Here is a 25,621-nt window from a genome sequence, read left to right as displayed (position 1 = left end):
AGACTGGGAAATAGCTAAAATCAAATTGCATACTTTTCCACATTGCTTAGGAACCCTGGAAATTAGGTAAACATGTCCTCATGCTACATTTGTTTCTAAACCTGATGCATGCTGGGACTTCTGGTGGTCTACCTGGCTGTTTCTGTCTCGGCTTGGGCAGGTTGGTGACACACGTGTGAGGGCACATGAGGACGTTGCAGGGGTGCAAGGCGCCCTCCAGGAAGCGCTGTTTGGTCTCTGATATATGGATGCCGCCCAGGGGAGCCTTCGGTAGCGTGTTGGCAGGCACCAGAGCCAGGCAGTACACCCCGACCTGGTGGATGCTGTCTATGGCCTGGAAACGGACGAATACATGCGAAAACAGAGGAGAACTGGAGATCAGCAAAGTTTTTTTCATTTCACAACAAATAAAAAAAAAAACATTTGAGCTTTTTGGCTGTCCAGCTGTAGCTTTAATAAACACTCTAGGGAGATGTTCTCACTTGAAATCATTCTTGATTTTTTATTAATCACTTTTACATGCATATGTAAATTAGAAAAGAAATCAAACTGAGACATAAATATTGACATTTTTTCAGCTTTGAGTTGGAGCATAACCAGTAGTTGTGTATTTTTTGATTAATATAAATGAACTACAAACGATAAATATTTCAAGCATGCAGTGAGGCTTAACTGATTTTATGTCGTCAAGATGTGTAGCCATCGTCGAGCACAATACGTTAGATCTGCCGGTAAGGGTCTCTCTCACATTAAAACGATAACAAAAGACGTAGTTTGCCGATGTTGTGAAGTAGCGTGGGATCATGGGAGTCGGCATCTTCATTGTTTAACCACCACCATAGCAGATGAAAATCTATCTGACTTGATTTCAGCAGAAATCATGTTTAGACAAGTTCAAATAGCTGCTACAAGGAAATACACCGTTACACTGAATAAATTATGCTTTTCTCTGAGTTTGACCGTTGGTCAAAACTGGATGCTGGAGGTATTTACTATTAATTAATCAATCTAAAACTTTGTGACGTGTAGAAAAGCGTAAGAAAGGAGTGATGTAAAGTATGCCTGATTTGCACTTATTAAAGTAAACATGCAAAAACAAAAGTATAGTCCTTCAATTAGATGAGACCAAGTATACAATCAGAGATAGAAAGTACCAAAGTACAAATACTATGTCACTGTACTTTACTAGAGTTTTCAGGTATCTGTACTTTACTTGAGTATTTATTTTCTGGCAGCTTTTTACTTTCACACCTTCCATTTAATATTTGTACTTTCTACTCCTTACATTTTTAAAATAGGCTTGTTACTTTAGATTTAATGCATATGAGAGGAATTACAGATAATTTTTATTTTACATCACTGCACGTCGCCTTCCCAACATCAAGACTGATTTCTGCCTGAATGAACGGGTCCATCACACATAGAAAAGACAAACACTTGGTGTATCTGTCAGTGAATATCACGTACAGCAGACAAAGAGGGAGACCTGACTGCACAGAGGAGGTGATGCTCAGTTAGCTTTGCACAGAAACAGCCAGTAGAAATGTCCTTCAGAGGGCTACTTTTCACTTTTATAATTTTTGGCACATTTCAGAGCCTGTACTTTTTCACTTTTACTTGAATAAAGAAGTTCAATCAGTACTTCTACTTTTACCTGAGTCAAGTACCTGTACTTCAACTTAAGTAAAGAACCTGTGCATTTCTACTTCTGCATACAATATGAAAAAGACAGAAAAGTGAGCACCTGAAGGACGCGGCTCATCCACTGGAAGCTGTCTTCCTCAGAGGCGTCCGGCCTTTGCTCTGCCACAACAACGATCCTCTCATCATGCAGCACGGACACAGAAAACACGGCTATCCTGGAACACACAATATTAAAAAAAACACTGTTTCAGCTGGACTGTACTCAGCCAATTAGCTGCTGATGTCCAGAAGAGAACAGTGAAACTATGACAGACTCTTGATATGTAGAGAAGTGAAAAAAATTTACCTCCCCCTGTACACAAACTTCATTGGCTCCACTGCCAGCGCTGTGGCTACCACGTCATCTGCATTATGTCTCCGTCCACTGACCACCATCAGCCCATCCATCTTCCCCACAACAAACACAAGGCTGTCCTGGTGGGAAACACAAAGCACATACCGTAAGATTGATGGACAGATTTGATTAGATAGGTAGAAAGATATAATGATTTGCTTTTATTGGACAGTTTTGGCAGCTAAGAGGCAAACAGGAACGAGGTATGACATCCAACAAAGGTCCCCAGCTGGAATTGAAGTACCAGTTTAATACCATGGGTAGATCTTGACATTTACCTGATCTGAGGGAAAAAAAATCATATACTGCTGCATTTTAGTACGGGTCCAGTTCCTGTTCACATTAACTTTTTGCAAACAAACCAAGTGGAATAAATCTAAAGTTTTACAGTTGCACTCAGGTGTTGCAGTCTTTATGTATTTTAAGTTTTACTGCACAAACTGTTTTCATATTTTATCTTTGGTATTTTATTTATGGTTTTAAATCATCCAATGTTTCTACGATTCATTCCTCTTTTCCTCCTTAGGCCTGTTTTCTCATACATTACTGCATATTTTATGTGTAACGCACTTTGCAACATTGGTTTTGATAGATGCTATACAAATAAACTTTATCATTATTATTATTACTTATCATCCCAAATAAAGTAGATGTGAAGGCGCCCTTTTAAGGTAGTTCCTATATAAACAGACCTGTCTTTCAACAATTTCCATTCCAACTACAGCATACTGCTGGAGAAATAGTCCCAATGAAAACTGTACCAGAGATGTCTGAATTATCTCGAGTAACTGGGATATCATTTCTGGAAAGACACACTGCAGTTGCATCTTAAAAATGTGTCTTTTTTTCCCATGTCACTGTGGTGCCAGCAGAAGTCTCAGAGGCATATATCTCAAACCCTGAGCACATAAAACTGAAACTATCTGCAAGGCTCGATACTCCTAAAGGTTAGTGTTTGTGATTTGAGTGAACTTATCCCTTACCAGGGACAGTGGCAGGTTAAGCGGGAATATCATAATGACATGACAACATCACAGATTTATGACAAATTAAGACTATATGATGTCTGAGCAGATATGATGCACGTGTGATATAAATTCAGGGAGGTCTCATGACTCATATGTTTAAAACAGGATTTCCTTACTGCTATAAGACAGACATTAAAGTAAAGTAAAGTCAAACATCTGCACATTAATGAGGTGGAACTTACTGGTCCCACAAAGCCCAGCAGTGAGGTCCTGGTGAAGGGTCTGTCACTGATGGGAACTCCAGATGATAAAACTGGGATGGTCTGTAACGAGACACAACACTGTTTAAAAACACAAAGTCATGGATGAAGTACCTAACCTTCACTTAAAAAGACTCTACACATAAGCCTTTGTACTCTGGATTCATTTGGCAGTAAATCATTTTGAATAATGCTAAGGTGGAGTTGCATTAATTTGGCATTTCAGAGTTTTAACTGACATTATTTTTAAATTTGTGTTTTATGGTACGCAATTAAAGGAGCAATATGTAACAATTGTGTATCCCAAAATGAGTACTGCAGTCCAAACTGTCAGTTGTCTGAAGACGTAAAGCCCATTATCCTGAAAACAAAAGCCCACTGCTCTGAAAAGACACTCTGTAACTGGAAATCAGTCTCACTGCCTGCCAGACTCCATTAACATGCTGCTCAATTTAACTGTTATAAACATCTACTTCTTCTAAATGCTTAGTAATGATTTCTTACAACTCAAACAGACATGTACTCATTCAGCAAACATTCATCATTGATTTGAACACTAATGAACATGAAACAGGAAAATAAATTTCAAAGGAGGACACTGCAGCCGTAGTGCTGTTGCCAGTAAAGCAAGTATTTCAACTTATTCTTAATCTCTGATGACATATCATGGTCATTTTATCATTTATTACAGTACATATATTACAGATTTCTCCTTTAATTAAATTCATCCATTATCATTGAGAAAATATTTAAAATTTGGTGCTGCTTCATGCATTTGTTGACAAATATCATAAACTTTGGACTGAACCCTTTCTTTGTTCTTAATGGTGTCAGAATCACCGAGCTAAAAATAATTTTTTTGTTCCTAATAATTTGATAGTGTGACTACACCGTCTCATCCAGCAGCAGTTATATAAACAAACAGGGGTGTGGATGGATAATATAGAAAGTTCACACATTTATAAAGAGAAGTTAAAGAAATAAAAAGTGTCACGCGGGAACAGTTCCAGAAAATAGACACTTACCTCAAAGACGTTCTTGGTCATGCCCGGGAGGCCGTAGTAAGCTACGCCTGTGCTACCTGAGCTCACGCAGATCTCTCCAACCTCATCTGTCTGACAGAGATAGGGTGTCCCCTCGACCCGCACAACACAAACCACCGCTGGAGACACACAATGACGACATGATTAGGAACCATGAAATATCATCTAAAGTAGATTGTTTAACTTTGATGGATTGTTTCATTACTGTGTTCAAAACCTTATTAATAATCTAATTATAAATCATTTATAAATCAGTTATAAGAGTAGTCTTACTGTGAAATGGGACTAGTTTTTCTTCCACAAAATCCGATCTGATTCCCTCCATTCTCGACACATGGATGAAAATCTTTCATCCTTACCTTCAGCTTTTTACTCGTTAACGGCAGTAAAATGTTAATAGCAGAGCAGAGTGCTGTACCTCCAGGCATGACCTGTCCCACATCCTGCACTGTGAGGACAGAGAGTTTCTCCTCTGTGTCCACACGGATCACACTGTGGCTCAGCCCACCCATCGACAGCACTGCTTTCCCTGGAGGAGGAACACCCATTTCTGGAGGCCTGCAGGACAAAGACATTAAATTTCACTTGTTATTACTGAATACAATAAGACTAATTTCAGACTGCAGGCAAAAAATATTATTTTTTTTGCTAATATGAGACTAAAAATTGTGAGTGTGACAAACAAGAGAGCATAGATACTGGTCTGTCTTTTTGCAATGTGAACTCAGTGTGAACAGTCATATCATATTATGTCACTAATTCAGTGTCTTGCCACAAAACCCTTGTGGGTTTCGGATGAAATCTGTTTCTGTGAAGCTGTTTACATCACAATCCCACCACTCCTGGTTCTATCTCCCTCTCCTCATCCTTGTTATCTTCTGCTCACAAATTCATTGGTTTTCAATGCACATGAACTTGAACCTGAAACCATAAAAGATTAATTCACCAGCTTCCATGTTTACTTGCATACAGCTGCATTCTACGTGACATTCACACTGCAAGCCTGAGTGGTCAGTTCTGATTTATTGCTCAGATCTGATCTGATCAGGTCATGGTCCTGAACTGACACACACATGCAAAAGAACGATAACAAACTGTGTTGGCGAAAGTGTGTGAATAGTGGTTGAAAAACTATATGTAAACCATGGCTTCAGTTCTCATCATTTACAGAAATAAAACACTCGGTCAGTACCTGACCTGTGCGCCAAGTATCAAAAACATAAACTTACAATAAACAATGCAAACAATAAGTACAGTAAGCATTAATGGTTTAATTTATAAGGTGATGTGCAGTGGAAGCCAGCAAATTCAGGATCACATGATAAAGAGGACGAAGATGAGGAGATGACTGACATGAAAGTCTTCACAGAAACAGATTTCATCTAAAAGTTCAGGATGTCCAGGGATACTTTTAACTACACCTGTCAGTGCCTCTCCACAAGAGTATTGCTCAAGAGACTTCAGGCATTAGCTGCATTAATTCTGATATGACGGTTGTCACACTGCAAAATTAGTCCTGCATCTGATTTAGGACCACATATGAAAGTGTGCCACATCAGATTCTAAAAAAATCAGATTTGGCCCACTTTTGCCTGCAGTGTGAACACAGCCTTTGTCTTTGTTCTTTTGTGCATGTAGGTCAGTTCAGGACTGTGACACTGGAATCTGATACTTCTCTAAAAAAAAAAAAAAAAAAAAAGTGTGAACAGCTATACAAAAAATCTGATCTGACCAAAAAAATCAGAATTTAGCACCGAGACTCACAGTGAATGTATTTTAACACACACGGAGAGACTCACAGTTAAAGACATACGCAGTTGTCAGAGACTGATTCTGTCACTTATTCCTCTTTTTTTCCCCTCTGCCTTTCATGGCAAACAACACATACAGCAGGTAGAGGTGGCATCATAGGCCAGTTCTATCTTAGTTTATATATACAGCTTTCTTTTGCAGCAGTACTGACACCTCAAAAGGAGACAGATATGGTTTTCTTAGAATAATGTGCAGTATAATGACCATGTGAATCTGTGAGATACAGACTCTGGCTCTATTACGACATTTCTAGACTCTTGCATACTCATCAAAAAAAGGCACCTCTCCTTATAAAAATAGAGCCAGGTTGCCTATTTGAAGCATGTGTTTTCAGTCCGTCTGTCATCATAATCCTGCTCCATGACTGATCAGCAGAAAGCTGTAAAATCCTACAGTTCCTCTCTCAGTTAAAGACGCCTAAATCTCCCTCCTCTCCCTGCAGGATCACAGTAATGCTCTGCACAGTGATGCAAAGCGGTGGCAGGCTGCTTTTGTTCTTATACGGTGCAGTAACGGCAGCTCACCTGCGGATGGCGACAGTCATGGCTTCTGAAGAACTGGCACATGGACAGATCACCTCAGGTCGCAGCCCACGTGCCTGAAACACGTTGAGGAAGGCGTCGCAGGAGGATATCGACCCTGTGGTAGCACGCGCACACACACACACACACACACACACACACACACACACACACACACACAGAGCCGATCAAACACACATACAAGCAAACACAAACAGAACAAATCAATGATAATCTCTTGTGGCTTCAGGGTGTTTATAGCGTTATTTTATTTAATTAGAATCTGCAGGTGGTCTCACATGGGTTCGCTCCGTCAGCTACAATGAGCATGCGCAGGGAGCTCAGGCTGATGTCCCTCTGGTCTCTCTGGGCCAGCAGAGACCAGTGCATGTCCCTCGACTTCACAACCGCAACCCGCGCTGTGCAGGGGACACAAAGACAAAGAGACAGGTTAAAAATACAACCATCCAATCAACACCTTTGTCACCCAGCTTGACAGCCAATCACAGATCACAACATCTGACAGCAAATAGCAACACGGTCTGACTCAGTTGCCAACAGGTGACTCAGCAAAGCTCGGACCAGAGAGGAGGTGAATTATATTCAGAGCAGCAGGCCTCCTGTCCTCGACCTCCGCGGGGCTAATACAATTGAACAAGAAATCAATGAGTACAACAAACTACTGCTTCAATCCATCCACCCCTGTCAAATGTGTAGTGAGAAATGAGAAACAGATACTCTCTGGCAGCTAAACTTAGTCTTACACAGGCTTACAGACATTAAAACAATAATAAAATGTTGGATAAACAATCATTTCACCATCAAGCGAGCAACCGAGGCAGTTTTCTCAGTGTACTTCCTTGTGAAGAACCTCGGTTCTCCTGAATGTGTACTACTTTCTAAGTATGACAGACAGTAGAAATATGACACACTGACTTTACAATGGAAACCTTCAATCTTTTGGTTCCAACTGGGTACCGACTTTTCAGGTTCTGAACCAGTTTATTTTTGGTGATTATGCTCCGAACGGTTCAAAAATAGGTACTTGAACCAGAACCAAGCTAGTTCCATGTTGTTGTAAAAGGCCTTTTAGTCAGGGTTAAACTGATCCCTAGTCAGTGTCAGTGTACTACCTACAGTGGATGGCGCTTGGCACACCCCAGTTTTGGAGAGGCAGCAGGAGTGGTATTTTAAAGGGTTTGCTTGGATTCACTGAAGTCACACAATAACACACAAACCAACCGACTGGAAAGCAGTAAGCCAGCAACTTCCATGTTCTGCAAGGTTAAATAACAAAGAGTCTGGTTGGTTTGGACAGAGTGATTTTTGGATTAGAATTGGAAATGGCTGTTCTCTCACAGTTTGACATCTGACATTATTGTGTTGTTATTATTACACACATTAATGTGCGGTGTCATTTGTTGAATAAGAACAGGCAGATAAGAGCAGCTGTTTTTGAAGAACTCATTCCATTCATTTAAACTGTTTGTGCTTCATGAATTAGTGTTCCACATATCTAATGCGTTGCTAGATTTGTTTAAACCTGAACTGAGCAAAAGACATGCATTTTGTAGCTTAGTAATTATTCATTGTTAATTGATTATGGTTCATTATTGTGATCTGTTAAATAAAATGCTCAAACTTTGAAACCTTATTAGTGGCTGTTTTGTTGCTGACCCTGTCCACAGCAGCACACTGCTTAGCTTCCTGGTGAAGGACTTCTGCTCCTTTTCCAAAGTGGAGGTGTGTCAACCACCATCTACTGTACGTAAAAAACACTGACTATGGATAAATACCTCCTACTACCCCACTTCCAAAAAAACTGAAGCACCTCTTCAAGATGCAGCAAGCAGAGTAATAGTGAAAAACGAAAGTGAAAGTGAATCGACCCTCACCTTTGTATGTGTGGACCTTCTGTATCCAGGAAAGAGGGTTGACTTTCATCAGCGAGTAAGGAATGCTGATCACGTGCATCCGATTCATGACACTCTGCCATGACAAGAGACATCAAGCATCACATCAGTACCAAAATATCTAAATTGTCTTCTAACTAAATGATGTAACTGTAAACAAGCTGCGAGTCATGACAGGACTTAATCACCTACTGGTAAGAGTATACACAGAAGCATGTTTGTGCTACTGCTGTGTCATTTTAGGAATTTAAACGTGCAACAGCAGGTCATTTACTGGCTGTATGTAAATCCCACGGCCTGTTTGAAATGAGTTAATCAAAGCTTGGTTGAGAGAAAGAACATTTTTTATAGGTTTCAAACCCTTGAGTTATGAGACGAGATGTTTCTGCCCATGAGGACTTCATTAGTTTGAATGTATTTACATACTGATAAAGCCCTCACAGGGAAGCAGTCAGTCAGATAGATCAGACTTTTTTTTCCACCAAACTGAACATGAATCTCTTCCATTTCTGATTATATAACCCATCTATTAGCTTTAAACTCACAGTGAGAACACCATGCCATAATCCCGCTTCTCTCTTGAAGTCCAGCACGTTGGTTATGGTCTCAGCTGCAAATCAAAAAGGAGATTTTGCAAAGGTTAGAAGGCAAAAAAAAAAGGCTTTGAGACATTCTTATTGTGCTGTAGCAGTCCTGGATTGAGTGAAGCACCAAACTTGAGTCTCAGTAACAGACCTGCAGAGTCTCCAGGGGCTGATGGTGCAGTTAGAAGTTATTTAGAGCAAAACTGGGACACTGGAGGAGAGGAGGTGCCTCACGTTCTCTTTCATTTTAAGCAGACCTGACCCAGGTCTGACGGAAAGAAACAACGAGCTGAGCAGCTGTATTTATCAAACTTGACTGTAATTATACTCTGATGGGATCTGTGAGCAATACTAAGGGGAAATTCTATAATATCATACATGGCTGGCCCAAGGATTTTTTTCTCTCCTGGTGCTGAGGGGGAGCTTGACTAATATGAGGGGAGCTGAGGAAATAGTCGATTTTTCATGACTTCAGAGTTACTTTATACAGCAGTTCCCATTCTTTCAATAAAAGCAGATACAGCACACAGCACAGTCAGTATACAGTAAATGTATTTTATTCAATGACTTTGGACAAATAATATTCAGTAGTGGGTGAGAGGTGGGGGTACAAGCTACCAGTTCATCACACGGAAGACACAAGGAGAAAAAAGGACCACTCACACTCACATTCACACTTACGGGCGATTTAGAGTCACCAATTAACTATAATCCTGCATGTTTTTGGACTTTGGGAGGAAGCCACAATTACCGTAGAGAACCCACACAGACACAGGGAGAACATGCAAACTCCCCACAGAAAGGCCCTGGCACAGCCTCACACTCCTCAGCCCCGGAGAACCTTCTTGCTGTGAGGCACCGGTGTCAACCACTTTTCCCGCCCTGCAGCCCATTTATTCCACATGCATAATCAGACAACTGTGCATTGGTAATAATATTTCAGATGAAATGGCTTTCACAACGTGAGAAACAAAATTAGTAATATCCAAAGTGCAGTTTATGCATTTAGCTGTTAGCTAGCTGTTAACTGTGCACACACTTGTAAAACAAACTGGCTGCTATATTTCAATTGCAAAATAATATAGTGCAGTGCACCAGTTGTGCATTGTTATAATTTTAATAATATCCACAATGCAGCCACAACAGGAAGTGCATTTACCTCTATGCCTGTCAACTGTGAACACTTTGTTTAAAACGAGCTCGCTGGTTATTAACTTTTCCTTATTTCTTTATTTAAAAATACAAAAATACACAAAAGCCCCCCATAGCCCTGTTGTAGCACCATTCCTGATATCATAGATTATGAGACAGGTTTATTCAGCAGTATAAAGAAAAAAAAAGAATACAGCAATTCTAAAAGGTTCAGCCCAATGTATAAATTTCTTTTGCATATTCCCACACATTTAGTATTATTTATTACCACTAAAGCTGGTTTCTGTCTCCCTCCCAACTGAATGTTTTTCTCTGTCACTAACAAATGGTTGAAAAATCATAAAGCAAAATAAAGTGTGGGTACTTAAGAAGTAAATTCAAAGTGTCCTCCTCACCTTCAGTGTAGCCGCAGGCCTGTGTGAGGGCGTGACAGTGAGCCAGCATGGCTGAGTGGGAAACTGTGATCCCCATAGTGCTTCCTTCTTTGCTGGTTTTATACTGGAAGTAGGAAACACAGAAACACATTTGAACAATTTAATTCCACAAAATGAGACCTGGATAATATATATTTATACATGGATTATATACTGTATGGATCAATAAAAAAGGCAAGAAATTAACACCATGGGTCACCTATATGTGAAGTGGACTTTTACTTCCGTCCAAGAATTGTAGTAAAAATACAATCTGAACATTAATCGTTGTTTTTAGATTTCTTTTGGTTAGGGAGATGTGAAATCACAGGACTACAGTACTGCGTGTCCAGACAAACCTGATTATTGTTTGAATAAGCAGGCAGATTCAGAGAAGCAGATATCCTATATCTACAAAACATTAATGCCCCCTCATCTGAGGTCCACGAGCATGCATGGGAGGATGAACTGCGCCAAAAAGTTTAATAGACAAATGGGACAGAAGTTTACAGTATATTCATACCTGTTTGATGAATGCCAGTAATTTTAAGTTATTTTTTTAATTTAAAAAAATGTAGTGAATATTTTTGATCAACTGATCAATAATGAAAATAATCATCTCAGGAAAGACTTGAAAAATAGGTCCAAACATGTGAAGCACACAGGTGTACGTCCATGTGCACAACTGCTTCCATTAAAAATATCTGAAACACAATATAAACATAATACATCTTTGTTTTATCGGTAACATAAATGAAATTACACTTACCTCTATGTAGGCTATGTCATTACTGGCTTCCCGTATCGGAGGGTGCCAGTCTTTTGGAGGCTTCACAACATGTTTTCCATCTGTCACAAACCACAGCAACCGCGGCCAGCCTGCAGAGACAGAGACATGAAGTCAATTCAAGACTAACTACACAGGCAGACAGTCAAAATTAAAATAAAACAGGCTGTACCTTTAAAAGTGGCTACCTCCCCCGTTTGTGCTTTAGGCAAGCCTTTCTGACAGGCGTCAGTGGTCAGAGCCAACGTGACGCCACAGCTGCCCAACAGAAAGCCAATCTGTTGACTTCCTGCATCCTGGTGGACCAAGGAAGACGAAAATGTGAAGTTATCAACGTGAAAAACTTTAGCAAACAGTGTCTGTCACACAACAATCAACTATTAAGAAGAATAAAATTCAGAGCATGAAAGAAGAAAAGATGCTCGGAGGGGATGTGGGAATTGTAACGGGGAGAGAAAGAAGGTTGATGACTGAAGAAGAAGAAGAAACCTCAGAGCATCATACATCAAAGCAGCAGCAGGTAAGAAAGCAGAGTGACGGCCAATCACTATTAAAAACTCTACCGCAGAGCATCAAAGCACAATCGTAGCAGGGATGAAGCCAAAGATCTGACACACGCTCACTCATATTTGATTGGCTGTGCAAATTAGCTTACAGCTAGACCCGTGCTGAGAGACCCATGCTGTGCAGAAAAGTGAGAAAACGGTGAAAGGAAAAGAAAGAGAGAGGAAGAAAAATGCGCAGAAAAAGACGTAGAAAGAGAGAGGGAAGTAAAATGTGCGTTGGCAGACTGAGCGACTGAGCTTCTGACTCCAGAGAACAGTTGGCCTGTGATCTAATATTTTGACTGGAATTACACATCATTTCACCTCACTCAAATCTCATTAATTACAGCACAGCATCCGCAAACAGCAAGCTTATAAAAGACAATCAAGAACAGGCATTAATATTCAGCCTGTGTAGCTAATGTGGATGAATTTGGTTCAGTTTGAGCTGATGGATGTGCCAGAAACTGCAAAGCATTATAAAAATCTGTAATTAGAATATTTAAAAGATAATCCTGCTGCTGTGGTTGTAACCATACAACACATTATTATCAAGAAGTCAGAGGTTCTTTGGTATAAATAGATATTCTAAATCACAAATATATACAGTGAACCAACAGCTGTGCACGTGTCAATCATTTCAGCATCAAATGTCCAGCAGGGGTCACTACTGTTCTTCAGTGTTTACATAGATATTAAAGGGATAGTTCAGATTATATTTGACGTGGGGTTGTATGAGGTACTTATTCATAATCAGTGTATTACCTGCGGTAGATGGAGGTCAGCTAACCTCCAATTTAGAGAAGGAGAACCAGAATGAAAGCTAAGCAAGTACTGCTGTGGACAGGCTCAGCAACAAAGGCCCACTAAAGAAATTCAATATCGCTTTAAGTATACGTTACATTTAGAATATTTTCACTGCTTTACATTGCCGTCAGAGAACTTTTTCTCACAGAACACGCTTAGCTGTCTCGATCTGTTCATTTATTTGTGTTATTGTGTAACTTCTGTCTTTTAAAAGGATAGTTTGGATTAATGTTTTGCAAGATATGGAAAAAAATATTTGGTGTGACTTGATACATGAACTCTCTTTCTCTCTTTGCTCCTGAGGCATTCAAGTCAAGATGTAATGGTTGGTGTTAGTTGTGGCAGACTGAACAAAAAAAAGAGTATTTTCTCTCCTGGATACATTACATGTCTCTCTAAAGCAAACTGGCACAAGATAGTCGTAGAGTGTTTTCCTCTTGAATACTTGACTTGAAGGACAGTTCATAAAAATATGGACTCCATAACACCAGTTTTCCAATTGCACAGAGGTTTCAACAGTTGTAACCATTATCTTTAACTGATTATGACTTTGACCTTTTGTACCTTGCTTATGATGGTGTAATTGCATTGCCCCTTTATCATCTGAACTTTGATTATTATATCTTGGGTTTTATTTTAATTCTTTATTGTCTTTAAAAAGCACCTATGTATAGCACAGGGTTTTATTTTCTAACTATTATTAATGCTGACTGTGTTGGCCTGTGTTGTGCTGAACTCCTTCATTAGTGCTTTATGTTCAACAAACAACCTTCATAACACAAACAAACAAAATAATCACGGTAGCAATAGACCAACAACTACCATGTTCTGTGAGGTAAAATGACTGATTTTGCCTATGGAGTTTGGTTGAACAATATTTGGCTCATATAATGGCAGTTATTTGTTTCCCATCTGAAAGACTGGTGGTAAAGGAAACACACTACACTTAAACTAATATTTATTATCTTAATCGGCTAAAACACCTTTTGTTGCTGACCCTGTCCACAGCAGGGCACTGTTCAGCTTTCATTCTGGTGTTCCTCTCTGCTTTTCACATGACTACAGAGGTACCTCATACAACCCCACAACAAATAAATGGAACTATCCCTTTAAAGATTAAAATATTTTCCAAGGAGATTGTCTTTACCTTTCTTGTCAGCGGCACTTCAATAGGCACTGGTACCAACTCCGCCAGGAGGCAGCCGTAGAAGGCCACCATGAACATCACCGGGTCATTGTTAGGGAAAACAAGTGCAACCTGCAGGTGCATCACAGAAACAATATGTCATAGTATTTAATATTACAAAGTTCATGTTTTAAGTAAAAGTATGGAAGGCATGGTGCACGGTGTGCAGCAAGTATTGTGATCAGGACCTTACACCAAACATTTGTATCAACTTCACAAGTAATGATATTGTGTTCATAAAGAGAGAGAAAAGCTTCTTTAACTTTTGCTAATACTGGTGGTTTGAGCTTATTCTACTGCTGTATTTGCTGATTGTTGTTTTCGGAGCCTGAGCTGAACACCTAAAAATGCAACAAGGCATGCATCATACAGTTTTATCTCATGACTTACTCTGTCTCCAGGCATGAGCAAAGGCTCATTTCTGGTGCTCAGCTTGTTAAGAAGAGTGTAAGCCAGTTTCTGACTGCGGGTCCATAGTTTACCTACAGGAGTAAAGGTATTTCATTTGATTTGACAACTCCAGACCCACAAATCAACATATAAACATGCAGAATTATTGAGATCAGAACAGCAGATGACAAAATAAGGAGTATCACTTTATACCAACCATCATTAATAAATGGTAAATAAAAACATAATCCCTTTCCATCTCAACAATTAACTATCTTTCTGGTGTATTTACAAACACCTCGAACAAATTTCTCTGATTGTACCTTCAATTAATAAAGGTTATAATAACTAACTATTTATGTACCATTTATTTATGATGGTTATTATGAGAGACACAGACACATCCTCGTCCACTTTTTCTACAGTGACACCCACAAAGAATAGCTGACAACGGTTGACTTTATTCTCTATCTCCATTGTAAATTTTGGGCCCATCATCCCCAGGTTGGTACTTACCATATGTGAGTGTGTAGACGGGCTTGCCAGCATTGTCGAGTGCCGTCAGACAGGGGCTCTTGGGCTGGGTGGTGCCCCACCGTTGTAAGGCTGCTGGCAAGGAGGGAGGCCATTTGTTGACCACCCCGAGATGCTCTCCTTCCAGAGGACTCATCTGCTGGCCCTCTGGCTTTGGCTGGTTGGGATCTGGCTCCTGGACTAAATACAGAAGGAAGATAATGGGGCATCAGTGTTTGAGCAACAAAGCTGAACTAGATCCTGGCGACTTTTATGTCTGTTACCGAGCAACCAACACTACTTTTCTCATCTTGCCAAACTAAACAACTTAAAGGTGGCTGTTGAATTTTCCTCATTGAAACATACCTTTCCTTAAAACATACAAAGAATGCAGCAAAAATTACAATAGGCACTTAACTTTAAGACATATTTTTGGTAACATATATAGAGAAATCCAAACATGTTCTTTTTGGGAAATTTACAACAACGCTTATCTTATCTTAGCTAGAGTAAGCGAACACTACCATTTGTTACTGTTAGCAAACATTATCATTAGTTACTGTTAGCTACAGTTAGTGACCACTATCATAGGTTACTGTTTGTGAACACTATTGTTATCTACTGTTAGCAAACACTACAGTTAATTACTGTTGAACACTATAGTTACCTACAGTTAGTGAACACTACCATTAGTTACAGTTACTGAACACTACCTTTAGCTACTGTTAGCGAGCACTACAACTAGTTACTGTTAGGGAACACTACCATTAGCTACTATTCGCAAACACTACCATTAACTACGTAGCAAAAACTACATTAGTAACTGTTAGTGAAGACCAGTGTTAGCTGTCAGCAAAAATTACTGTTAGCTATTGTTAGCTAAAACTACCTTTAGCTACTATTACAGAACACTACTATTAGCTATTATTAGGGAACACTACTGCTAATTGCTGTTAGCTGACAGTGACTAATGGTAGTGTTTGCTAAGACTATTGTTAGCTAGTTAGTACGTTAGCTACTTCTACTGACGGAAAGATTAAAGTTAGGACAGCTTAACAGTTAGGCTAAAGTTAGGAGAGTGTATTTAAGATTTTAGGAAATTATTATGCTTGTGTAATACACATTTCCTATCTTAAGTTAGGATAGGAACTGATCTGTTCATCTGAATTGGCTCTTTTTTTTTTCTTTTTTATTAAATCAGGTCCTAACCCTAATTACCATGGCTACCACACAGCTAGGATAGGATCTGCAGGTTAGGAAGTTTCTAATACGTCCTCTGGTGCCATCCACGCTCTCTTAAAGGAAGTCTGGGTAATGAAAGGAGTGTGGGGACTGAAAGACAATGAGATGGGTGAAGCAGGAGGATTAAAGTTGAGCTGTATTCTGTTCTTATCAGTCTTAGTTGCCTCAGATACAAATTCCTGTGAAAGTCAGAGTTACAGCTTATTGAAAGGCACAGGTTTCTCTCCTCATCCTTCGCCTTTGCTTTCTTCAAGCACCCTCCTCGCTCTTTGATTCGACTTCCATCTCCCCATCGCTATTCTGCCCTCACACTCTCCTGAACGCTCTGATAAGAGGAATTCAGAGCTCTTTAACTGAGCTGGCAAGATGTCCCCGCCAAATATAACACCTCTATCACGAGCAGACAGTGTCCAGCCCGCTGCCATTTCAGCTTTGTGTGTTTTTTTTCTGCTCACACCAAGAGGTTTGCCATGCTACAGTTTCAGTGCCAAAGTCGGAGAGGATTTACAATTACCTGCTGATGCATTAGTATTCCTGCCGCTTATTCATTTTCACAGTGTTTATTCAGCCTGGCAGAGTACCACCCAAAACCCATGATGGGCTGGTTGGAATGAAGGAAATGGTTAGACGGGGCTGGTCCACTGTTTGTCTGTGTGCCTCTGTACACAGTATTCTCTAACCACTCCCTTAGCACACCTGGTGGTCTCAGCTCCAGCCAAAGGCAAAATAACAACCACTGATCTAAAAGTGCTACTTTGACTGTTTATCTGTGAGGCGGGGTGAGGTCAATGTGACATTTTTATCTCGGCTGCAAAAAGAATTTGATAAATAACCAATAGTGAAGCTAGAAAACCCCACTGAAAGCTACAAAAAATTACATTTTGATTCAACAAATTCTCAGAAAGAATCTGTTCAAATATTTGCACATACCATCAAAATATAAGACAATGATGTCCGTTATTAAGGAAATAACACAATAATCTGGTTAGGAAGGGACAAACATCTAAATTTTATAACCTGTTGCCAACAGAGTCAACAGAGTCAACATCAGATGGATTAAATGACACACAAGATGATACTGAGGAGGACTGGGTAATATCTTTAAAAAAAAAAAAAACACTCAATTAATACACAATTAAAATCACTTCAGTATAAGTGATTAATGAGAGACTACGTTATCCCTGTTAAACTTCATCAAATTTCTCCAAACATTCCTGATATTTGTATCAAGTTCAGTCTGTTATATTGCTTATGGGTGTTCCCAGAGATGCAGGTGCTGTGGGAAAATGTTGTTAAATGTTTATCAAAGATAGTTAAAAGTAGCATTTCACTGAGGCCCAAAATATGTGTACTTGGACTGTACCCCAAGGACTTTGTAAGAACAACAAAGCTAAAGAAAATGCTTCATTCTGGACTGCTTCATGCAAGAAGATTGATTAGACTATGTTGGAAAAATGTTGAATCACCATCACTTCAAGTGTGGAAAGCAGAGTTGTTGACACATCTTTGCCTGGAGAAAGACACTGAATGCCTGTGACCTTTGGCTCCTCATGTGGCAACGCATTAAAAATTGCATTAAAATCCACATATATTATATTATTTAAAAGATATTACATGGTGTCAGTAACACTTTGGAAAACCGCTGCTGGTAAACAAAGTTTGTTGCTGCATTTAGAAATGCAAGTTAAAACTTTACTATGCAAAGTGAAAACCATATATCAGCAACATCCAGACACACTGCAGAGTCGTCTGTGCCCGAGCTGGTCTGAGATGGACTGATGCAAAGTCAAAGAAGTGGAAAAGTGTGCAATAGTCTGACAAGTCCACATTTCAGATTGTTTTCAGAAATCTTGGGTGTTGTATCCTCTGGACTCAAGAGGAAAAGGACCATCCAGATTGTTACCAGCACTAAATTCAAAAGCCAGCATCTGTGAATGGGTGGGGGTGTGTTAGTGCCCATGGCATCATGGGTAACTGTCACATCTGTGAAGGCTCCATTAATGCTGAAAGGTTGAAAGGTTTTGGAGCAACGCATGCTCGCCATCCAGTCAACGTCTTTTTCAGCGATGTCCCTGCTTATTTTACCAAGACTGTGCCAAGACACACTCTGCATGTGTTACAGCAGTCCGACTTCATAAAAAAAAGAGTTCAGGTATTTGAGAGGTCTGCCTGCAGTCCAGACCTGTCTCCCACTGAAAATGTGTCTTGCATTATGAAGTGCAAAATATAACCACAGCGAACCTGGACTGCTGACCACCTGAAACTGTATATCAAGCAAAAATGGAACCGAACAGTGGTAAACATGCTCCTGTCCCAACTTTTTTTGAAACAAGTTACAGGCATTACATTCAGAATGTGTCTATATTAACTGAATACACAATAAAGTTAATCAGTTTGAAGATTAAATATCTCGTCTTTGAACAGTTTTCAACTGAATATAGGTCAAAAAGTTTTTGCAAACCATTGCATTCTGTTTTCATTTACATTTTACACAATGTCTGAACTATTAAGGAATTGGGGTTGTAATATTATAATTGTGATATTTGTTTTTTGTTGTTTTGTTTTAGTTTATTTACAAAATCTTTATTATTATTTTCCCATTTATATTATTCTATTTGTCTCATTTGAAATGTCTGTCTGAATGTGTGACTGTGTATGAGGGGAAATATGTTTGTATACTGATGTGTTTCTTTTGGTAGTACGATTGAAACCTCCATAAAAAGTGTGGTTAAAAAAGGGCTGATGCAGCTGTCACACTTGTTATAAAATACAGCCTTTAAGTGCTGAAGTCTCTGATCAGTATGCTGATCACACCACCAGAAAGAGGGATGCTTTTTTTCATGATTTATTGATTTAATAGAAGCAGTGTAATTACTTTCAGGCCAGCTTACCATCCAAAAGCTCCTCAAAGTCGTCGACAAAGAACTCTCGCAACGGCGGTCGCTTTGGTCTCTTCAGGGTGTTGAGCAGCTGCTGGATTTTGGAGGAGACGCGGCTGTTGACTGGAACACCTACACAATGAGATCGGAGGGGATGAAAGGGAAAGGATTGGGGGGGGGGGGATAAACATGCAAGAGAAATACAGACATGGAAAGGAAGAATATTAGTGAGGGAATGGATGTAACGGAGAAGGTGGGAGGGGATACAGTAGAGACAGACAGATTGATTGAGAGATTGATGAAATAAGGCAGGGAAGATGGATGGGGTGGGTGGATAAGAAAAGAAAAAAGAGGAAGGTCAGTGTGGTGCTCTAATGAGACATAGAGGACAACCAGCTGTCACTCACATTGCAGCAAGACAACAAAACAGTGGACCTTGTGATCCCCTACAGTCACCTGGGGGTCAAAGGTTACGCTCTTTCAGTCAAGATACTCCCTAGAATCAGTGAAAAACCTCACAGGCAAAATATAAATCTGGAAATGAGGAACCTCCTCGTCTGCTGCCTAGCAACAAAGGTGTCCTCTCTGCAATAAGTGATTCATGAGGTGTCTCAAAAGGTGTCTGTTTCACATACGCTCTGCAAAACTCATAATTGTGGGAGGCTAAATTCAACTATACCCCAGTCAAGTCAAAATGTATGCAAGTCATTTGAGAATTATGATAAAATTGCTGATACAGAACACGAACACGATGCTGCCAAAGCATAATCGCAGAGACATGGATTTTTGTCAAGGCTGAAGAGCATGAATGATGGAGCAGGACAGGAGAGAAAAAGGGAGACTAAGAATAACAGGGGACTGTGCAGACTATGATCATCATCCAACGTCATTTCCTCCAAAATGAATTCATAGTCAGTTTGGGAGGGGTGGTCTGTGTCAGACATTTCAGACAGCCACGAGAGACGAAGGCCACAGCTGCACACAGCTTGCCTGATCTATCTTACTATAATAAGCCCGGCTCAGACAGACTCTGCCTCCTCGTGCGGGGACAGATGTACCGGGAGCAGACGTGTGGGGGTCAGCGCTGCACCTGATGGGCCAATTAGAAAGCCCTAGACACACAGGAGAACATCTGAGGGCCCTGAATCCCACCCACTCGAGGGCCTTGATCATTAATATCACAGCCAACCAGGACCTGCCTATGATCGAGGCTATAATTAATGTATTAATTTCATAATTTATCCATTATTACTGCAGCAAACACTGGCTCCAGTTTAACTTAATCAGACCAGGTCTTTGTAGTAACATGCACTGACTGTACACAGAATCACATTTACCAACAAACTAAGGCCACAACAAAGACGGAGATGAAGAAAGAGACGATGCTTTCTGTATATTTGTCTCACTGTTAACAAATCCCATGGAAAGACCAAAACCAGCAATTTGTTGGTCTGTCTCTGAATATTTCTTCTTTTCTATTTCCTTCTTGCCTACTCTCTCTGTGCCTTTCAGCCCCAAGTTAATTTGTTCTTATTAAATGCATAATTCTGTAAAGACAGCTCACAATTACAGCCTGACTGACACTGGATTTTTGGGGCTAATGCTGACAATGATATTAAGGAGTAAAAGAAATATTAAGATTTTGATTGACCAATATTGCAATGATGTCTCAAATGTGGTTAACAAATACTTGTGACAAAGATATGTCATGGAGGCAGGATATTTTACAGTTTAACAATTAACTGAAACAAACTTTCACAGGCATTTTTCAGAATTATAAATAAAATAAATAAAAATCTGTGTCATGTTATTAAAAAAAAAAGTTTTCATATTGGCACATATATGCTGATACCAGCATAGATTGATATATGATATATGATCAAACTGTGATAGGTCAATAATGTCTGATTACATCGACCAAACAATATATTTGTCTGGGCAATATAGCTTATAAATAATATATATATTTTTAGTCTATGTCTAGATGCCCACATTTTCTCTAAAATATCATACCCAATTCTAAATTAGTGCAAACATGTGACGATCGTATAGAATATGACCAACTGTTTTATATTAAACCACCCAAAAGTATATAAACTACTTAGGGCTGAGCAATATGGACATGGGTGCTTTCACAAAATATTAAATAACAGTCAGTAATCTGGCTAAAATGATTGATTTGGTAAAGACAAATAACATAACAGTTAGAACAGTCTGGTGAGTTCAGAATATTATATCACTTTACCTGTTATGCAGCCTTTAAAACAGGAAAATACAACACTTTTGACATAACACCAGATAAAGATGTCCAAAATCTAAGATGATATCTCGTCTCATTTCATAATATCAAGATAATATTATATATGGATTAATTTCTTCAGTAAGTTATTTCTTAAAAAAGCAAGGCATTGTAGTTTGTATGAAATGTTATTCATTTGTTCAGGACTATTTTCAGCTGCTGATTAATCCACATTTGGTGCTCTAGAGAGTCACGGCGTCAGGGAGGTGTATGTGGCATTGACCCAAAATAAACTACAGTGCCCGTGTTTATCATTATGATGTCAGCGACTCATTGTTGTGTTTTTAATAGCTTTCGGTCATCAATGCAGCTCTGTGGCACAGGGGAATAAGCTATATCAGGCCATGGATACAGACAGAATACTTCTGAGCACGATTAATTCATTGTTGGTTTTGTTCTTTTCATGAGAGTTGTTGACAAAAATGCAGCACAGTGTGGTGCATTTCTGCACACATCAAGAAACCAACACATACAGCGTCAGTGTTCCAGTACAGATGGATGTCAAGTAACTGGGTGCCATGTTTTCTACACCCAACTATGTGTTGCACCCACTGTGTAGCTGCAGGCTCACAGGCTTGTGTTACAGAATGTAGTGAGAGTCATAAACTGACGAGTCTCAGTGTCTCAGTGTGAGCGCAGAAACCAGTATGTCAGCATGCAAATTATTCGCAACCCCCGGATGAATAGTTACACCTGTCATGGAAATGACCTTTTCACACAATCTGCTTCAACATGATCCATTTCGAGAACATTTAGGTTAGACACTGCTTGAAGATGCGATAAATGCTAAAGCCTTTTGCAGCATACTCAGTTATACAAACACACATACACACACACACACACACACACACAGGACTTTAATGACTGGATTCACTGTAGCTTTGCATATATTTTTGGAAAACACACACGGCTTGGACAAGTGCTAGACCTGACAGTGGAGGCGAAGGCAGAAACACAAACACACACGAGCACAAATGCACACGCAGCAGAGTGCACACACAGCGGATTGCCATAGAGTTGGAGGAACAGTTATAAATACCATCCATTAAACTGAGGGATCCTTCACCTCTCCACTCACAGCCTGGAGGAGAGACACATCAGGATGTCAATGAAACAGTCCTGTTAACTTTGCATGTGTGTGTTTGAGTGTAAATGTGTGAATGTGTGATAGAGAAATCTACCAGCAGCCAGACGTAAGTGAGAGGAGGCTTAACAACAGACACAGACTGTTGTTGTCGCACCATAACAACAAGGATGGGATTTTCTGCTGTTTTTGTTATTTTTGTCATTTTATTTTAATGGCCCATGTGGGAAAACTTGCCTAGGAAGTGTGGGTTTGAAACATCTTGAATACCAAGCAGCCACAGAAACTGCTAAAAATGACACTGTTTAAATCTTTTAAACATCCATAAAAAAATAAATAAATACATCAGATACCTTCACACTTATGTGTTAAGCTAGGTGGGCTGGTTTAGCATTTAGTAGCAAACCAGACAACACACATATTCTTAATGACAAAGGATGGATGACAGAGAGGTAACAGATCTGCTGAAGCTGTGTTCCAGTTTTCTGGCTACTCACTTATTAAAAAAACTGGACATTAATTCAAAGCAGCATTTCAGCCTCTGATGTTGAATGAATGAAGATGGAAGGGTGATGGGCACAAACACGGACTGGTCGACCAGACTGTCATCTATGGCAACCATCTCAAGATAACAAACTTGGCATAAAATCATCTATCTTAAAGAAGCAATATGTAGCAATTGCACAGCCAAAAATGAGTACTGCAGTCCAAATAGCCAGCTGGAACTATAGATGGTATATTAAATTGGCTGAAATCCTATTTAATATACGATCTGTGAAGCTGTTTTCCAACGCACCCTCATCTACGGATGTGAAGAAGGTCAGACAGGCTGCAAGAACACTGCAGGAGGGCAAGACGAGCGCAACATGATAAACTGACAATAATAAGTGAGGACTGCAAGTTGATCAGCCGTCCATTGTCTGTCAATGTAAAGCTACGCCCGTTATCCTGAAAACAAAAGCCACATTTACTCCTTCTAAAAGATTATTAATGATTTCTTAAGACTCGTAAACAGACACTGGAATAGCAATTTCAAAGGAGGACACCGCAGCTGTAGCATTGTTGTCAGAGAAATTAGTATTTCAATTTAGCATGTTTTCTTAATCTCTGATGACATTCATGGTCATTTAATGCTAAATTACAGTTAATATATTACAGATTTGTAAGTAAAAGCATCAGTGATTTTTCCACAGGTAGATATCTGTTAATGTCATGTGATATTATTTTCCTTTTTAGAAACTCTGCCTGTATAAATCATTATTAACTGTGTGTTGTTATTAGTGTCAATAGCATGTTACACATTAAGGTAGAGACAGTATATTTTGGTGGGGTTGGAGAGATGCAGTGTTACCGTGGCAACACGAGAGGGTCAGTCAGCAGCTTGTGCCAGTCTGACAGGCAGACTGACTAAGGAGAGGACAGAGGGACAGACAGCAGGGGAGAAAGGGAAAGGGTAGTTACTGTGTTTCTGTATGTGTGTGTGTGTGTGTGTGTGTGTGTGTGTGTGTGTGTGTGTGTGTGTACGTGTGTGAGCAGGAAACTCACCATCTGCAGTCTCCATGACGCTGGTGTGGTGGTTGTAGCCCCGGGAAACGCCTCGCACCGAGGCCACCTGGGGCCGCTCTGCATGAAGCGAGGAACGCTCCGACAGCCCCGTCACATCGGGGGGCGCTGAGTGGTTATCTGTGATGAGTGGGGTGTCGGGGGTTAAAAGGTCAAACGCCAGGTCTACTCTGGGCTACCATTACTAAATAAAAATCTACTTTGTGCGCTTGCAAACAGACTTTTTGTCATCAGCAAGTGAAGAGAAGAGTGAGGAAGAGTGCTTTTCTACAAGGATTTCAGATTTTGCCTCCATTTTAACTCCCTGCCATGACAATGAATTAATGTTTCTTTTCGGCAGGCAGATGCATTCCTGTCAGCGAGTAATGTATCCTCAGAGAACAAGATGTCCGTGTAGTATGATTAACAGGCAAGTCTGAGAACATTTAGACTACCTCCATTTGTCCTCCTTTTTGTGCCTAACTCTAAAAAGCATGTCTCATGATGAAGTTAAAAAACAATGCCAAGACTTCTTTAAATAAATGCATTCCTTTAAAGATAAATAAATATAATATTTTGAGCTACAAAGATTATCAAAATGACAATTATTTGTATAACACAAGTGTCTTATTGCTATATACCCTCCCTATACACCTATACAAGTGAAAGCAATCCAGTACAACAGACACATTCTACATTTAGGAAGATTATATCTTCCTAAGATTATATATTTTTATCACTGAATGCATAGAGTTGTACTGGACTGCGTTACACAGATGGGTGACAAATTAAAGGAAAACATATGTAAGCCCATTTCTGACAGTAAAAGAAAAAATATATCACCATAGTAAGTCATAAATATGAAATCATAATTATGTGATAAAAAGTTGAAATTTCAAGATAAAAAGACAAAATTATTCTCATTTCAACTTTTTGAAAATCTGACCTGCTGTTTTCGATTTTGGCAGGTTCTGATTTTCTGTCTTTCTCAGAACTATACTTGGCAGAAGACAAAAACAGTTTTGTAACACTTCTTCAAGGGAAAATTACATCAAAATTGTAATTTTATGTTCATAATAAAACACTTCTACATTTTCTCAGAAGTGCTCCAGGTTACTGTCAGGCCTTATTATATTATTGAGATACCAGAGGGAGCACTGTCTCATGTTATCTCATGGGAAACATGATCTTATGTGACCTCATGTGGAAGCAAATGTAAACAAAACAGAGGCTGGCACGGTGCAGCATCATGCTGCAGTGACACTTTACAGTGAAAACAAAAGAGGAAGGCTAAACAAGTTTAGATGAGAAAGTGTTCTGGAAAACAGGGTCTATAGGGGTTGTTTATTCTTTAGCCAGAACAGGAGGTGAGATTTAACAGCTGGTCTGAACAGTAGTATGCTGCTAGCTAATGTTAGCCTGAAGAGCTACAAAGTTTAGCATTGTTTGGCAATGCTGTCAGCTGCTCAGCTGCTCCGTCTCCATGTCTCTCTTCTCTTTATTGCTCTTCTTAACACAAACAACTTGCTACCGTGTGTGTGTTGCTGTGACCAGTGAGTGAACTGGTCAATCCCTAATTATGACTTTCCATGAAGACATTTTTTTTTTACTGTCAGAAATGGGCTTCCAAAAAAAAAACTGAA

At 39.6% G+C, this 25,621-nt stretch overlaps 1 protein-coding gene across 4 annotated transcripts in view; it reads right to left on the bottom strand.

Annotated features, from left to right (window-relative positions):
• The window catches only part of LOC146323077 (disco-interacting protein 2 homolog A-like), a 127,220-nt gene that overhangs the window by 12,908 nt on the left and 88,691 nt on the right, over nt 1-25,621 (bottom strand). For 2 of the 4 annotated variants that reach the window (XM_084725300.1, XM_084725301.1), the window contains exons 6-24: nt 23,982-24,119; nt 22,392-22,433; nt 19,066-19,185; nt 14,936-15,133; nt 14,420-14,511; nt 13,991-14,101; nt 11,664-11,787; nt 11,474-11,583; nt 10,687-10,789; nt 9,101-9,165; nt 8,538-8,631; nt 6,942-7,061; nt 6,646-6,760; nt 4,728-4,867; nt 4,292-4,428; nt 3,249-3,329; nt 1,991-2,118; nt 1,745-1,859; nt 133-334 (exon numbers count right to left, since the gene is read on the bottom strand). In XM_084725300.1, the coding sequence (XP_084581426.1) occupies nt 133-334; nt 1,745-1,859; nt 1,991-2,118; nt 3,249-3,329; nt 4,292-4,428; nt 4,728-4,867; nt 6,646-6,760; nt 6,942-7,061; nt 8,538-8,631; nt 9,101-9,165; nt 10,687-10,789; nt 11,474-11,583; nt 11,664-11,787; nt 13,991-14,101; nt 14,420-14,511; nt 14,936-15,133; nt 19,066-19,185; nt 22,392-22,433; nt 23,982-24,119 (2,235 nt within the window). The remainder of the gene's footprint in view (nt 1-132; nt 335-1,744; nt 1,860-1,990; nt 2,119-3,248; nt 3,330-4,291; nt 4,429-4,727; nt 4,868-6,645; nt 6,761-6,941; nt 7,062-8,537; nt 8,632-9,100; nt 9,166-10,686; nt 10,790-11,473; nt 11,584-11,663; nt 11,788-13,990; nt 14,102-14,419; nt 14,512-14,935; nt 15,134-19,065; nt 19,186-22,391; nt 22,434-23,981; nt 24,120-25,621) is intronic. The other 2 variants (XM_084725302.1, XM_084725303.1) reach the window with 1 other exon arrangement.

Source organism: Lutjanus erythropterus, chromosome 8 (assembly GCF_056507025.1).
Source record: "Lutjanus erythropterus isolate fLutEry1 chromosome 8, fLutEry1.hap2, whole genome shotgun sequence".
Classification (NCBI taxonomy): domain Eukaryota; kingdom Metazoa; phylum Chordata; class Actinopteri; order Lutjaniformes; family Lutjanidae; genus Lutjanus; species Lutjanus erythropterus.
This window is presented reverse-complemented; position numbering and strand designations above follow the sequence as displayed.